At 49.1% G+C, this 16159-nt stretch overlaps 1 protein-coding gene and 1 pseudogene across 1 annotated transcript; one reads left to right on the forward strand and one right to left on the reverse strand.

Annotated features, from left to right (window-relative positions):
* Positions 1-3430: 3430 nt before the first annotated feature.
* On the reverse strand, positions 3431-6097 carry LOC109771413 (linoleate 9S-lipoxygenase 2-like; annotated as a pseudogene).
* Positions 6098-7229: 1132 nt separating this feature from the next.
* Positions 7230-14832, forward strand: LOC109771424 (putative F-box protein At4g17565). The gene is made up of 2 exons (XM_020330114.3): positions 7230-8117; positions 13161-14832. Exons 1-2 carry the CDS (start codon positions 7751-7753, stop codon positions 14186-14188), a joined length of 1395 nt encoding a protein of 464 aa, XP_020185703.1. The 5' UTR covers positions 7230-7750; the 3' UTR covers positions 14189-14832.
* The last annotated feature ends 1327 nt before the right edge of the window (positions 14833-16159 follow it).

A 16159-nucleotide genomic window follows, 5' to 3' on the forward strand; every position in this document is an offset into this window, starting at 1 on the left:
TACATAGTAGCCGGCTACTACCACAACACTCTCAGCGACGATGGGAGACGTCGCACACACATTATTTATGGCAAAGCATGCATGCACCGGAATTCCCTCAGTAAAATTACATGAGAAGTGCTTCGGTACACCCCCCTCATAAAACGTATAAAGGGTAGTATGGACTTTTCACAAACTGTATTCACTTTCCTACATAAAACGTATATACGCTGTAGGTTTGTATAATACCCGGCGAACAGCCCTCCCTCATGGGCTCAGCCCATTTACGTTTTTTTAGTTTTAATTGTCAAAAAATGGATGCCCTCGACTGGATTCGAACCACAGCCCCCACAAGCTACGTGTAGGGCACAAACCATCCGGGACAGCACATCAAATTTGCTTTCTTGGCTTGTTTTCCTATTCTTGTGCCCAAGAAAAAAACACAGCACCTCCACTCTTTAGTTTATGTCTCTTTTTTTTTGCACGGTTTTCTTTAGGGTTTCTAGTTTTCCTGTTTTGTTCATAAAATACTAATATTTGTATTTTTAAAAATTGTACATAAATTTCAAAACAAATGTTCATGCCTTTCAAACATGCTCATAATGTCAAAATACGAACATTTTTTTAAATAAAAAAAATTCAAACACGAACATTTTTTGAAAAAAGTAAAAAAATGGAATTCCAGAAAAAACTGAAAAATATGAACAAAATTTGAATTCTGAAAAAAATATGAGAAATAGAAAAAATAAATATAATAAACGAAAAGTCTAAGAAGACAAACAAATAAACAGAAGAGAAGATAAAAAGAAAAAGAAAAACACGGTTCACAACCTCCGAGAAGGTACCAAAACAGGAAAAAATGGCTGGGAACCCGAGCTTCCCAAGACCAAGAAAACTTTTTTGCAAATTTCATAGTGAACTTTGTTTTGTTTTTTTGTGAAAATATTCAAATCCATGAATATTTTTAAAACAATTGATGAACTTTTTTAATCCGTGAGCTCTTGGACCGGCCCAACACGTGCCCGACGAGAGCAATGTCGTCGCCTAGTTGGGCCAAGGCCTAAGCGTTTTATTTTCTTTTCTATTTTTTCATTTGATTTCTTATTTTGTTAATTCATTTTTATCTTTTTTGTATACCAAAATACAAGTTGTAATTAACTTTTTAAACTAGTGATTTAATGAAAATATAAAATATTTATTAAATGTTTAAAAAACACTTACTGTTTTCAATTTTATCCCTTTGTATTTATTAGTTGGGGTCATTTCAAGGATGTCCAAAAAACACCATGTACAATGGAGATTATTCGGTAAGGTCAGAACGGTTCATCTAAGAGCACGTTATTTTTCAACATATTTGAAAGGGCCCCAATTTCCCCACCAAAAAAGATGAAGAAATGGATCCGATTTTTTTCATGGCCTTTTACAAGCAATTCAAGGCACCATGCCAAGTTGATTTGGTTTTCAACAAATTCTGCATTTTCTGGAGTTTCCTTTGTAAAATAAGACCGATAAAATGGTCGAACATGTCGCAACTTGCATACGATGTCGAAAATTGTTTAACCTAGCATGGTTGCCTACCATGGTCATTCCCATCCGGGTGCATCCTCCATTGAACATGGTCTAGTTTTGAACATTTTTTAAATGACCCAACTTTTGCAAGCAAGGGGCATGCCCGTGGTAAGGATCCATGCCAGGTTTGAATGATTTTCGACAAAATATGCAAGTTGCGGCACGCCCGACCATTTATCTACCTTTTTTAACCGAGAGAACCCCGGAAAAGTCAAATTTGTCGAAACCAAAACAACTTGGCATGGTGCGTTTAATCGGTAATATAAGATCATGGAAAGATTTGGGGTGAGTTAATGGATACGGCAAAAAACATGCTCTCAAATGGACCCTTCTCGCCTATCCGAACACTCTATGTTGAACATGATCTATTTTTGAACATGCATGAAATCACCCCAACCTTTTCCAGTAGGCGGGCATGCCCATGGTAGGCATCCATGCCAGGTTTGAATGAATTTCCCACAACGTATGCATGTTGTGTCACGTCCGACTATTTATCAGCTTGTTTTCACCGAGAAAACTCTAGAAATTGAAAGAATTGTAGAAAACTTAAACAGCTTGACATGGTGCCTTGATTTGATCATAGAAGGAGGTGGAAAAATTAGGCCTTTAGAAGGATGTTGAGAAACAACGCACCCTCAGGTAGAGCCTACTAGCCAACCTGAACACCCCTTCATTAAACATGGGCTACTTTTGGACAATCTTAAAATAACCCCAACCTTTTCAAGCAGGTGGGCATGACCATGGTAGTCATCCATGCCAAGTTTGTACGATTTCTGACACCGTATGCAAGTTGCGACACGGCCGCCCATTATCGAGCATTTTTTTACCGAGAAAACTACGAAAAATGTAAAATTTGTCGAAAACCAAAACAACTTGGCATGGTGCCTTGAATTGGTCATACAAGGCATGAAAAAAATTGGGGCCATTTCAAGCATGTCGGGAAACGACGTGCTCTTAGACGGAGCCATCTCGCCTACTCGAACACCTCCGTTGATCATGGTCTAAGTTTAAATTTTACATCTTTTGTAGTGTGTCAAATATAACGCTAAAAAGAAAGACTCTGGTTTTCCTTTTCAACCGGGCTAGTTTTTTCTTCAGTTTTTACATGGGTTTCTCTATTATTTTGTTTTTCTTTTCTTTTATTGATTTTGAAAAAAAAGTTCATCAATAATTCAAATTAAGTTCATTGATTTGGAAAAAAATTAACAAAATTTAAAAAATCCATTGATTTAGAAACAAAGTTCATCAATTTATAAAAAGACCAACAATTTTCAAAAATAAATTGCCAACTTGCGAAATAGTTCACGAATTTGTGAAGAAAACTGATCAATTTTGGGGAAAGAAAGTTCACTGATTTGAAAGAAAAATTCAAGAATTTGAAATTTTGTCGTCATTTTCGATTAAAAAATCACGAATTATAAGAACTTCACGCATTTAAGAAACAAAAAAGAAATAAAACAAAAAACCAGAAAATGTTGCACTTTTCCAGTGTTGTATTTCAAGTATAAAAAAACTTACTTGACACTAGAGGTCCGGTTGCCTACCTGACATTAGAGGTCCGGTTGCCTAGCTGGTTATTGCGGCTGTGCTAATTGTTGAAGGACCTAGGTTCGAATCCTGCAGCAAGCACGGTTTTTGCGGTTTCAAAAAAAAGTAAGGATGAATGTGCTGAATGGGCCAGCCCAGCACGGCAGGGTGTGCACGTCCGTTAATGTACAACGTATACGTGATTCTAAAAAAAAAAGAGTTTATAAAAAATGCCTATCATGACCTTACTTATGAAGAGGTATGGGCTAATCTGAGCCGTCCTTGTGTCTAGGGGGTGTACCAAAGCAGAAGTAAAATTACATACGGTGCACGAAGAGACCTCCTCCTCGACCTCTCAGGTGGAGATGCTATTGGGGATGCCCCTGGCCGTGAGCCCTTCGGCCTCACCCGTGTGGTCGGAGGTGTTGGGGTAGGGCAGCATGTAGGGAAACATGGCTGGTCCCATGCGGTTCTTCAGCTGAGGATTCACGTTCATGGCCACCACATGTTTCTCGATGTCCTCCAACCTCACGCCGAACTGCTTGAACGCCTCCAGCGCCGTGGCGTCCGACGTCCACTCCGGCATGTCGTGCTGCCCCAGGTAGAGCTCGTCGGAGGAATGCTTGGACAGGACCCCTATCAGCGAGATGCCGATGAGGGCCTGAGACGGGTGGGTGATGGTGCGGAGGAACACCTTCACCGGATCTTTCTCTAGCTCCGCGTACTCATCGGAGCCTCGCTCGGGCATCGGGCGCCGGCTCGCCGATGGCTTGTTGGGGTGATAACTTGAGTAAGGGGTAGAGTGGTCGCATGCCCCTCCACCTCCAAGGTCTTTGAATCAAAAAGACTCGTAGGTACTAAATCTTCGGACCCTGAGCTCCCTCCTCCGCCTAGGGTTCCTGTGCCGCCGCGGCCGGAGCCCGCCGTCGCCGCGCGCCTCTCCCACTCCCCCACCCCTCCCCCTGCCCCTCCTCCCTTCCCAGTACCCCTCGCGTCGCCTCCCCGGGCGAGGCGGCCGGGGGGCCCTTCCGCCGCTCCCCTCCAGGCTCTCTCCTCGCATCTCCTTCCTCCCGCCGCCGCCAGCGAGCGCCGCCGGGCCTCGGCCACGTGGTGCTGGCGGCGGCGGGCCCGCCCTTCCCCGTGCGTGGCCCCCCATGCCCGGCCGGTGGGGGCTGGCGGCGGTGCTCCTCGACCGGCGTCGGTGTGGCCCGTCGGCGGTGATGCCGCGTGCCACGGTGGTGCTCGACGCGGCGGTGCGGCCGTTGGCCGTGGGGCGGCGCGGTGGTGCTGGTGGCTGGCGGCGCCCGCCCAGCCTAGATCTGGGCCCATTTGGGCCCCATCTGGGTTTGGGTTGGCCGGTGGCTCTGTGTTCCGCGGCGTCGTTTCCTGGTGATGGCATGTTGGCAGCGGTCTCGGGTGGTGAGGACTTCGTCGGTCGGCGAGTTGCAGCGTGGCGACAGGATTGTCCGGGTCCAAGTGGACCCGGCCGGGCCGTCGAGCGGCCCGGCAAGTCCTCGTAGCCGCGTCCGGTCGGCTCCGCTGCGGCGGTGGAGGTTGTCCCCTCCCCCCGTCCGAGTTGTGCTCGCTCCCGTGGCCGGGGTCTCCTTGCCCGAGCTAGGCCTCGTGTTGGCAGCTCCAGTGAGGCGGCGGGGGTGTCCGGTAACCGTGGTGGCACAGGCTGGTGGGCGGCTGTTGTGGTGGTGCATCTTGAAGTGCCTCGGGTGATGGTGGTGGTTGTGGATCGGGAGAAATCCTTGTCGGCTTGTCCGGCACCGACGCGGTGACGCTTGCGGGCGCCATTGGACCTTCCTGAGGGGCGTCGGATATATCCCTTCCCCACCATCCTTCGTGTACCGGGGGAAACCCTAGAACTTGTTCCGGCAACAGCGGCGGCGTCGTCGCATTCCTTCTTGAAGGTGTTGCTTGGTGTGAGGCGCTTCGAAATGCTGAGAATGCGGTGGCACTTCGTCGGAGGGTGCAGCGGTTGCTGGTCTTCCTTTCGTCGTTGATCTGCCAGTGTCGGCATTCATTTCTCTTTCATTTTCTTTTGTTTTCTTTTGGGTTTATCTGTGCTGCGGCCCCAGCGTGCTGGATGTATCGGAGGTTTGCTTTATAATATAAAGTGGGGGGAAATCCTTTTTCTTAACCTGAGTAAGGGTACTGCCCAAAGTTGACGGCCGCGTGCAGAGCCGACCCAATCCAGATAATGGTGATGCAGGCCTTGACCAGCTCCGCCACCGTCTGCATGTTGGGCCACCAAGGTGCATCCTTGAGGTCGCCATGCCCGACCTCTCGCACCTCCATCCACCATGCCTGCGGCTCTACGTCTTCCAGGAGCACGCCGTCGTCAGTGTAGTAGATGACCAGGTAGTCTACCACCCACTGCTCGGGGTTCGGCTCCTCTACAGTCGTGTTGTTACTGTACCGGTACAGTAGCTAGTAGAATCTGCATGGATTGGTGGTCGGTGCGCGACTGAGCGTCGACGGATAGCAAGAACGGCGCTAAACATCCTGGCCGGGCAAGCTCTTCCTGAGGAAGAAGGCATCACTGTTACGGAGATGGAGGGGAAGAAAGAAGAGCCTTCCGATTGGATTTGAACGGCAGATTCTACTAGCTACTGTACCGTAACAAGAGGAGCCGAACCCCCTCGATGGCATGCCAGATGGCCATCCCGTCCGTTGCGTACGGGTAGTCCTTGATCAGCAACCGCACCTTGTACGGACTAGTTGGGTCTTCCACCGCCATGCCCCTGCACCAGATTGATTAATTGTTACCAACCATGGTGTACATGGATTATTGACTAATCCTCGCATTTAATCGATTGTCCTGTTTAGTTAATATTCTACCCACCTCTTGATTAGATCGTCGGGGAGAGCTTGCTCGGTGAAGTTCCAGTTCTTGTAGGCGATGCATGGAAGACATCGGCATCGCGTGCTTGCCCGGGAAGACGGTCAACTCGATGACGCCGTCCTCCTTGATGAGAATCTCCCGCGCCTGTGTATTTATGTTCATCGTGTCACGGTAGTGCAGATGAAGGGAGTTAATTGAATGGAAGTATCACAATTTGAGGCAGAACATGCAGATTGGTACTAACTTTACTAATTTTAACATGAACTCAACTTCCGTAGCAAACAATGCTCATAATCCAACAAACAAAAGTGCATTATGTCAAACAAAGTTCATGATTCAACAAAAAAATGCACATAAGGATAACATCAAACTTAGCATTTCAAATTTCATCCTTGAGCCGCGGAGGAGGTGGCCCATGTCCGGAGGCAGTTGTTGCGACCGCTGACAACATCAAATTGGCCGAAGCAGCCACGGTCGCCTTCGCCTTCTTTGCCTCCCGAGATGGAGTCATGATGGGGTTGCGCGCCGCCACCACGGGGTTTAGCTGCCGGCTGCTTCTTCATCGACGGGGCACCTGTTCCCGCTGCAGTGACCGGCCGGGGTGGGGTGACACTGACGTGGCGGGATGGGGGGCGCGACATGGTGGAAGAGGCGGGGTTGGGGAAAGGTTGTAGCGCCGGCGGCGGCCGCGACGAGGTGGGTCGACCGACGACGGCAGTGGCGGGGTCGTCGGAGTCGGAGTCGGCCATGGGGTCGGGCGGCAGCCGGCAGCAGGCGTGCGAGAGGAGGCGAGACATCGGGTGGGCGGCGAGAAGTTTCAGAGTGGGCAGTTTGGCTTTGGTGCGAGGTTGGCCGTTTTACATCACCAAGCGCCTGGTGATGTATATATGGATCACCAACGGTTATATTTTACATCTACATCATATATTGCAGCTATGTTTTTCGATCTCGCAGATGTAAAAAAGCAGTTATTTATACATCTACATTATCTATCAAAGATGCTCTTAGTGTTCCGGGCTCCAATCCTCCTCAAGTTCATCCATCATATCAATATTATACTTTATACTCCCTCCGTCCGGAAATACTTGTCCTAGAAATGAATAAAATGGATGCATCTATAACTAAAATAAATCTAGATACATATATTTGTAGGACAAGTATTTCTAGACGGTGGGAGTATCAAAATATTAGACGTTTTGAGTTCAATTGTTACGGAGGAGTAAAGGGAGTAGTTTTTTCTTTTTTTTTTCTTTTGGCTTCGGCAAGGGCACCTCCTACTCACCTGTCTCAGGCCTATCAGCCATTGGCCCTAGTAACCAAACCGCCGAGCCGCCGCCGCCGCCCCCCGAGGACCGCCTCCGACGAATCCCCACCCCACCGTCATCCTGGTACCATAAAGTCCCACCTCCACTTGCCCTTCAGCGACCGCTCTCTGATTCCCGGTTTACCGCATCTGACGACGAAGGCGACGGAGGCCGGGCGAATCCCCACCTCGCCGTCGCGCTCTATCTCCTCGTAGTTCTCCGAACTGTGATCTTGAGCTTGCTACTCTCTGTGGGTTAGTTCTGTTGTTCGATCTCTCGGATTTGGTTCAGTCCTGCAGAGGAGCGCGAGCACTCGGATTGCTTGCGGCAACCCGTTCGATTCAAAGTCCGAACCTTTTTTGGTAGTGGCCTTGTCGGAGTCCAATTTCCGGCAGCAGGAGGGGAGGCCACCCATAAGTACTCCCAAGAGCCTGCCTGGCCGTGCCCTCTGTGTGCCCCATCCAGGATTGCAACCTTCCAACGAGAAATTGCTTGTTCTGAAAGTGCCGATTTATCTCCAATGGGTGGTACCTGTAGCGTATCCAGAGTGTCGAGTCTAGCTATCCACAGGAGGAATCTGCGCTCTCTAGTCTTCAGAGTGCCTGGGCTGCTAGGTCTTCTTCCTCCCTGTTTGCCGAAGAAATTCCTCAAAGAAAATCACATCCATGGACCTCTGACGGAGGTTGCAATTGCTGGATTGCCAGAGCTGCCACAGGATGTCCTGATGTCCATATTTGCACACCTGGAGATCCCTGACCTGATGTGTGCCTGCTCCGTCTGCACCTCGTGGCGCTCCGCATATTCCAGCCTGCACAAACTTGAGCAGTACCAGCGGCGCCAGACGCCGTGCCTCTTATACACGTCTGAATCCGCTGGTGAGAGCGTTGCGTGCTGTTAGATATGTATAGTCTCTCTTGCACTTTATCATACACATGTATACCTACTGGCCCTTAGCCCTTCTGTGAATTGAGTTGCCCATTCCTAACATGATATCAGATGCTTAGGTTTCTCTCTCGCTTCCGCACGCTCGCAGCTCCGTGCCTAGCTCCCCCTCGCCGGCCTCCCTCTACCTCGTCGCCGGCGCCGGCCACCTCCTCCCTCGCCCCCGACTCTTCCTCCCCGCCGCCACGCCGTCTCGCCCTGGCTTGCGCTGCCCCGAGCTCGGCCGCGGCCTGCCGTCGCTGTCCCGCGCCGCCCCGAGCGCGGCCGCGGCCTGCCGTTGCCGCCTCGCGCCGCCCCACACCTTCCCGTATTCGGCCGCGGCCGGCAGCCACCTCCCCGCGCCCGGCAGCCACTGGCCGCCTCCTGCTGCAGCCGGTGCTGCCCAGGTCCGGCCCCTCCCACGCTCGCCCTCCCCCCTCCCCCCCGCTTCCTCCATCGGGGCTGGATCGAGCCAGCGCGAGCCCGATCCCGATCTGGATCGGGGTCTCCTGTAGCAGTCTACTGTAGCAGTTGACAAAAAAAAAGAGCTCATCATGTCTTCTTCGGGCTATGTCGCCGTTCCTCGGTGCTCGGTGATCTTCGATGGCACCAACTATGCCGAGTTTGCGGGCTTTATGCGTATCCACATGCGCGGTCTCCTTCTGTGGGGTGTTCTCTCTGGCGAGGTCCCCTGTCCGCCTTGCCCTGTTGCTCCAGTGGCTCCTACCTCGCCAGCACCGCCGGTTCTTGCTGCTGATGCTTCCCAGGCTGATCGTGATGCCGCCAAGGCTCTCGATGATACTGCAGTTGATGCCTATGATCAGCAGATGTCAGCCTATTCGGATGCCCTTTCTGCCTATCGTGATGATCTATCTGCTTACACTCAGTGGTGCAATGATGATGCTCGTGCTGCTGCTGTTCTTACTGCGAGTGTCCTTCCTCAGTTCGCCTCGAAGTTCATGGGACTTGGCACAGTTGCAGCGATGTGGTCTTATCTCTGTCAGCGCTATCAGCCCTCTGGTGATGCTCTCTACCTATCTGTGGTGCGTCAGGAGCATGCACTCCAGCAAGGTGATTCCTCTGTTGATGAGTTCTATTCACAGTGCTCTGCCATCTGGCGTCAGCTTGACTCTCTTCGGACCGTCGTTTGTGGAACTTGCCGTTGCTGTCAGACTACACGGTCCGATTTGGAGTTTCAGCGGGTTCACGAGTTCTTATCTCGTCTTCGCTCTGAGTTCGAGCCTCGCCGTGCTCACTTGCTCGCTCGTGGTCGTGTTCCTATCTCGGAGGTACTTGCTGAGCTTCGTGCTGAAGAGACCCGCCTACGCTCTGCTGGGTTACTTGTGGTTCCATCAGTGTTGGCCGCCCGAGCTCCTATGCCACCTGCTCGCCTCACCGCTCCACCGCTCCTGCCTACTCCTTCAGGGGGGTGGGTCGTCCTTCTTATGCTGAGAGGGGTTGGTTGCGCCGTGACACCTTCTGTGGCTACTGCTCTCGGCCAGGTCACCCAGAGTCTGATTGCCGTGAGAAGAAGCGAGACCAGAGGCGCTCCTCTTCCAGTGGGACTCCTGGATCCTCCTCGACCCCGTTACTCACTGACCAGGACATTATGAGGCTCAAGCGTCTTTAGCTTCCTCAGGCTCTTCGTCGACCGGTTCCGCTGCTGCTGTGACTGCAGCCACTGCTCCACCACCGCATGCATCTACACAGTCAGGTACATCTTCGTGGGTTCTAGATTCTGGAGCCTCTTTTCATATGTCTTCTGATTCTTCCGTGCTGTCTTCTCTCCGACCTCTTGATTCGCCTGTTAATGTTCTTACCGCTGATGGCACACCTCTTCCTGTTGCTAGCCGTGGTCTTCTTTTCACTCCATCTTTTTCTGTTCCTAGTGTTTCACATGTTCCTCGCCTCATCATGAATCTTTTTTCCGCTGCCCAACTTACTGATTCTGGTTGTTGTGTCATTCTTGATACCGACTCTTGCTCCATTCAGGATCGTCGCACCAAGGCTTTCGTTGGTGCTGGCCCCCGGCGCCGTGAGTCAGAGGGCCTTTGGGAGGTTGACTGGCTTTGTGTTCCTTCCGCTGCCACCACTTCAGCCAGCTCCCATGCTCTTGCTGCCTCTTCGTCTGCGTCCTTCCAGCAGTGGCATCATCGCCTTGGTCACATATGTGGCTCTCGCTTGTCTTCTTTAGTTCGTGAGGGCCTCTTAGGGTCTGTATCTGGAGATGTTTCTTTACATTGTAATGGCTGCAGACTTGGCAAACAGACCCAGTTACCTTATCCTACCAGTGAGTCGGTATCTCAGCGTCCTTTTGACTTAGTTCATTCTGATGTATGGGGTCCTGCTCCCTTTGATTCGAAAGGTGGTCACCGCTACTATATCTTGTTTATTGATGATTTCTCTCGCTACACTTGGCTCTACTTTATGAAATCTCGTAGCGAGGTTCTCTCTATATACAAACGCTTTGCTGCCATGGTTCACACCCAGTTTTCCACGCCCATTCATACTTTTTGTGCTGACTCCGCTGGTGAGTTTATCTCCCAGCTGTTGCGTGGTTTTCTTGCGGAACAGGGTGCTCTTGCCCAGTTCTCATGTCCTGGTGCACATGCTCAGAATGGCGTTGCCGAACGTAAGCATCGTCATCTACTTGAGACGGCTCGTGCTCTGATGATTGCCGCTTCTCTCCCACCCCATTTTTGGGCTGAGGCTGTTTCTGCATCCACCTATCTCATCAACATACAGGCATCGACTGCTCTGCAGGGTGGTATTCCTATGGAGTGTCTCACTGGTCGCTCTCCTGACTACTCAGCTCTTCGTATGTTTGGATGTGTGTGCTATGTCCTTCTTGCCCCGCGAGAACGCACCAAACGACTGCTCAGTCGGTTGAGTGTGTTTTTCTTGGCTACAGTGATGAGCACAAGGGCTATCGCTGCTGGGATCCTGTTGGTCGTCGTTTGCGCATCTCGCGTGATGTGACCTTTGACGAGTCTCGCTCTTACTACCCACGTCCTTCTACCTCGAGCTTCTCTGTGGACGATCTTTCTTTTCTTCTTCTCCCTGATACACCCTGCTATGTGCCTCCTCATGTTTTTCCTCCTCCGCCTGCACCTCTCCTTCCTTCTCCGTCACCACCGACACCATCTTCCCCATCCTCTGCCTCCAACTCTCCACCATCATCTCCAGTCCGTCGCCCTCTCTCACCATTTCCTCTTCACTATACTCGTCGCCCTCGTTCTGAGGATGTTTCCCCTGATGCGCCTTCCACCTCTGGTGCACCTCCTTTCACGCCTCCCCCGGTTCATAACCTCCGTGCTCGGCCTCGCCCCCCGCCTGATCGCTACTCTCCTGATCGGTACGGTCTCTCTGTTATTGCTGAGCCCACTTCCTATCGGACTGCCATGACTCAGCCTGAATGGCAGCTTGCGATGGCCGAAGAGCTTGCTGCCCTTGAGCGCTCTGGCACATGGGATCTGGTTTCCCTCCCTTCCGGTGTCCGTCCCATCACCTGCAAGTGGGTCTACAAGATTAAGACTCGCTCTGATGGTTCTCTTGAGCGCTACAAAGCGCGCCTTGTGGCCCGTGGTTTTCAGCAGGAGCAGGGACGCGATTATGATGAGACATTCGCTCATGTGGCCCACATGACCACTGTTCGCACTCTTCTTGCTGTTGCTTCTGTTCGTCATTGGTCTATCTCTCAACTTGATGTTCAGAACGCTTTTCTTAATGGCGAGTTGCATGAGGAGGTTTATATGCAGCCACCACCGGGGTACTATGCTCCTGATAGTTTGGTTTGTCGACTTCGCCGCTCCCTCTATGGTCTTAAACAGGCCCCTCGCGCCTGGTTTGAGCGCTTCGCCTCTGTGGTGACTGCCGTTGGCTTCTTGCCCAGTGATCATGATCCCGCGTTGTTTGTTCACACGTCTCCTCGTGGTCGGACTCTGCTCCTTCTCTATGTTGATGACATGATCATCACTGGTGACGACTCTGACTACATAGCCTTTGTTAAGGCTCGCCTTCGCGACCAGTTCCTCATGACTGATCTTGGTCCACTTCGCTATTTTCTTGGGATTGAGATCTCCTCGACCTCTGATGGCTTCTACATCTCTCAAGAAAAATATATTCAGGATCTTCTTGCTCGCGCTGCTCTCGGTGATGAGCGCACAGTTGTGACTCCTATGGAACTCAACGTTCAGCTTCGTGCTTTTGATGGTGACCCTCTCCCTAACCCCACTCGCTATCGTCATCTTGTTGGCAGTCTTGTCTATCTTGCTGTTACGCGTCCTGATATCTCCTATCCTGTTCATATCCTGAGTCAGTTCGTTTCAGCCCCCACCTCTGTCCACTATAGTCATCTCCTCCGTGTTCTGTGATATCTTCGTGGCTCGCTCTCTCAATGTCTTTTCTTTCCCCGCTCCAGCTCTCTTGAGCTCCAGGCCTACTCTGATGCTACCTGGGCTAGTGATCCCTCTGATCGACGCTCGCTGTCTGCTTATTGTGTCTTTCTTGGTGGCTCTCTTATTGCCTGGAAGACAAAGAAACAGACTGCCGTTTCTCGCTCGAGTACAGAGGCTGAGTTGCGAGCCATGGCTCTGCTGACGGCTGAGGTGGTCTGGTTACGGTGGTTACTTGAGGACTTTGGTGTGTCTGCTACTACCTCGACTCCCTTATTGTCAGGCAGTACTGGTGCTATCAGTATTGCGCGTGACCCGGTGAAGCACAAGCTCACCAAGCACATCGGTGTGGATGCCCACTTTGTGCGTGCTGCTGTGCAGGATCAGACTCTCGCTCTTCACTATGTGCCCTCTGAGTTACAGTTGGCGGACTTCTTCACGAAGGCACAGACTCAAGCGCAGCATAGTTTTCTTCTCTCCAAACTCAGTGTTGTTGATCCACCATGAGTTTGAGGGGGGGTGTTAGATGTGTATAGTCTCTCTTGCACTTTACCATACACATGTATATGTACTGGCCCTTGGCCCTCCTGTGAATTGAGTTGCCCATTCCTAACACGTGCCTCTACAGCCTCGCGGAGAAGAGGTCATGCAAGTTGACTCTCCCGGAGCCACCTATTCGCAGCAGGTATCTGATTGGGTCATCAAATGGCTGGCTGATTTCTGCTGATGAGAGGTCCGAGATGCATATTGTCAATCCCATCACATGTGAACAGATTGCTCTCCCGTCGGTGATCACCATCGTGCAAGTGACTCCCGTTTTCGATGAAACAGGTGCCTTATGTAAGTACATTTACTCTCGGGACACGACGGAGCACCGTAGTACCACAGATCCTCAAGCCGTCGATCTTGGCGAGCTGCGACAATACCTACAGAAAAAGGCATTTGTATTTTATGATGCATCCACAGGAGGCTACATCGCGGTGCTTATTCATGATCCAGATGGGCAACTCTCATTTGCTTGGTTAGGGGATGACAAGTGGACCTGGCTGAAACTACGTTGCTTTTTTCAAGACTGCGTGTACAAAGATGGTATGTTATATGCAGTGGCATCGCTAGGAGAAATTCACGCCTTCGATCTCAGAGGCCCTGTGGTCGCAACGGAGTTAATTGCAGGCTGGGCAGATATCTTCAGTTGTCCAACATTTTACATTGTTCAGGCTCCATGTGGGGATCTGATGCAAGTTTTTAGATCCCAACATGTGGTTGACTGTGATCCATGTGCTGACACTTCAACGCATGTCCACTATACCTCTAAGATCAAAATATTTGAAGTTGAGACTATGCCTGAAAAGGTTGTGGGAATAAATAGCTTGAAGGATCATGTGTTGTTGGTTGGGCAGAACCAATCACTTTGTCTCTCTGCTGAAGAATATCCACAGTTGAAGGCAAACAATGTGTATGTTACTGATGACCACAAGTATCTAACTTTTTACAAGAATAACCGGCGTGACATTGCAGTTTTTGACCTGGCAAATAACAGTAGTGAGGAACTTGTCTCCCCTCCACTTTGGTCCAACTGGCCTACTCCCATATGGATAACACCTAGTCTTACAAAACTGTATCCAACATTGGACAATCTATGAGTTTTTCTTCCTGTCCAGATAATATGATTGTATAGCAGATGATGTAATGCAAATGTTTTATATGGAAAAGGGAATAAATTATGATCATTGATTGGAGGACATTGCAGTTGGTGAGAGTTGAGGGTTAAAATCCAGCTCTAAGGTCTGCATCAAATGCTGCATGTTCCTCTGTTGCTTCAAATGGGTGGCATGTGTAATAGATAAGCTTGAAATGTATATGTTTTTTCTTCCAATGCACCTTAGTGGCTTGTTTATGTATATTATACTGTGGGGCTTTGTTTTGACAATGCTGCATATTACTCTGGCACTTGCCTCTTATTCATATAGGTCGAGACTAAAACGACATTTTGGCCTATGGAGAATCTAAGCCTGTAGATACAATTCTACAGGAATTGTTCTGAACATTGAATACTGTCACTCCAGCACATTGCAACAGATGCTTTTTGACCATGGCAAACTGGTATCGGGCAGGCAATGTGAAGGTGATCATATCTTGTGTTATTTTCCCTGGTTTGAATATGGACCATACTGAAATGGGCTCCTAATCATGTATGCATTGCTGTTGAACCACTTGTAATGTTTCTCACCAAAGCTAAATACATAGAGCACACTGATCGGTTCTTTTATTGTATATTGTTTCAACATATCTATTAAGTTCATCTTGAGACACAATTTCTGTCTTGTTTGGCCTTGGCCTCCAGTTTCTTAGCTGGAGCCACATCCACTAGGTTACAGTTAGCTTCACATACCTTAAAAACTAATGCTAGCTTTGCTATAAAGTGGGCTGAATAATATGCACAAATCATTACCAGATAGACAAGTATTTCTAACGATTGCAGCTTCTTCAGAAGAATGTTAACATCAAATTCTGAAAATAGAATGTGGACACCATATCAAGAGACATCTTCAGCATCCATCTTCTTATATATGTAGTTGAAGGTGCAAAGTTCCATCTTTGTAAAGTGTGAGCTTTTCGTGGAATTTTAATTATATAATATTGCTCACCATAGTGAATTGTCTAACTTGCTGCTTCAATATAAGGCAAATGAGTGCAAACTAGATACTCGACCGAGTATTGTGGGTTAAGGTCTTGGTGTGGTTTTGGATTTCTCTTTATTCTTGGTCAGCTTTCCACATGTTTGAAAAGAAAGAAGTTCATGCCATTGAAGTAAATTTGGTGATGATCTTCATTTTTCAGGCTGCACATTTGCATCCATAGCATTTGAGGATCGTGGCATAATATCCCGAGCTCAAAGATTTTTTAGCAGCATTACAAATTCAACTGAGCAGTACTGAGGTACAATGTGGAAGTCAGAGTTGGTCTACTACATGAACTGATATCTGCTGCCCTCTAACATTAGGGGCTGTCCCTATATTAAGAAGAACTGAATCTGATGTTATCAATTGAACAGTGAACGACTAAGGGGAGCATTGAACAACTCAAGGAGAAGTTTAGATTATTGTGATGAATTAAAGAGAGAAGGATTAAAGTCAGCTTGGGTAAATCTGGGAATATATAAAGCTAGAGGACTGGAAGTTCCCACAGGGATGTCAAAAATTGCCACAAAGAGGGCATGTATGTATTACGCTAGTGTGCACTTTGGTCTCGTGCTCATATCCAGCCTTTATCTGGCCCCTTTGATTTTCAAGACATCAATGCCACATTTGACTTGGCCAAAAAATAAAAAAAACACCTTGAGATGAATTTTGCTGCACATAGGTTAGGACATAGATTAACATGGAAGTACATGTTTTCCTTTCCAACCATAATAAGAGCGAAACGCAGTTTGATTTGCATTCTGAAATATAGCATGCAATTGTTCAAGCTGGGTGATTTTTCAACATTTATGTCTGCATTCAGTGCTTATTGAACTTTGCTGTGGTAACTTAGCTATAAGATATGGCTTTTGGTTTGCTAACTGTAATTGTCTCCGTAATTAAGACGCTCCTAGGATACTCGCACACCAGCTA

The sequence above is a fragment of the Aegilops tauschii genome, chromosome 6 (assembly GCF_002575655.3).
Source record: "Aegilops tauschii subsp. strangulata cultivar AL8/78 chromosome 6, Aet v6.0, whole genome shotgun sequence".
Classification (NCBI taxonomy): Eukaryota; Viridiplantae; Streptophyta; class Magnoliopsida; order Poales; family Poaceae; genus Aegilops; species Aegilops tauschii.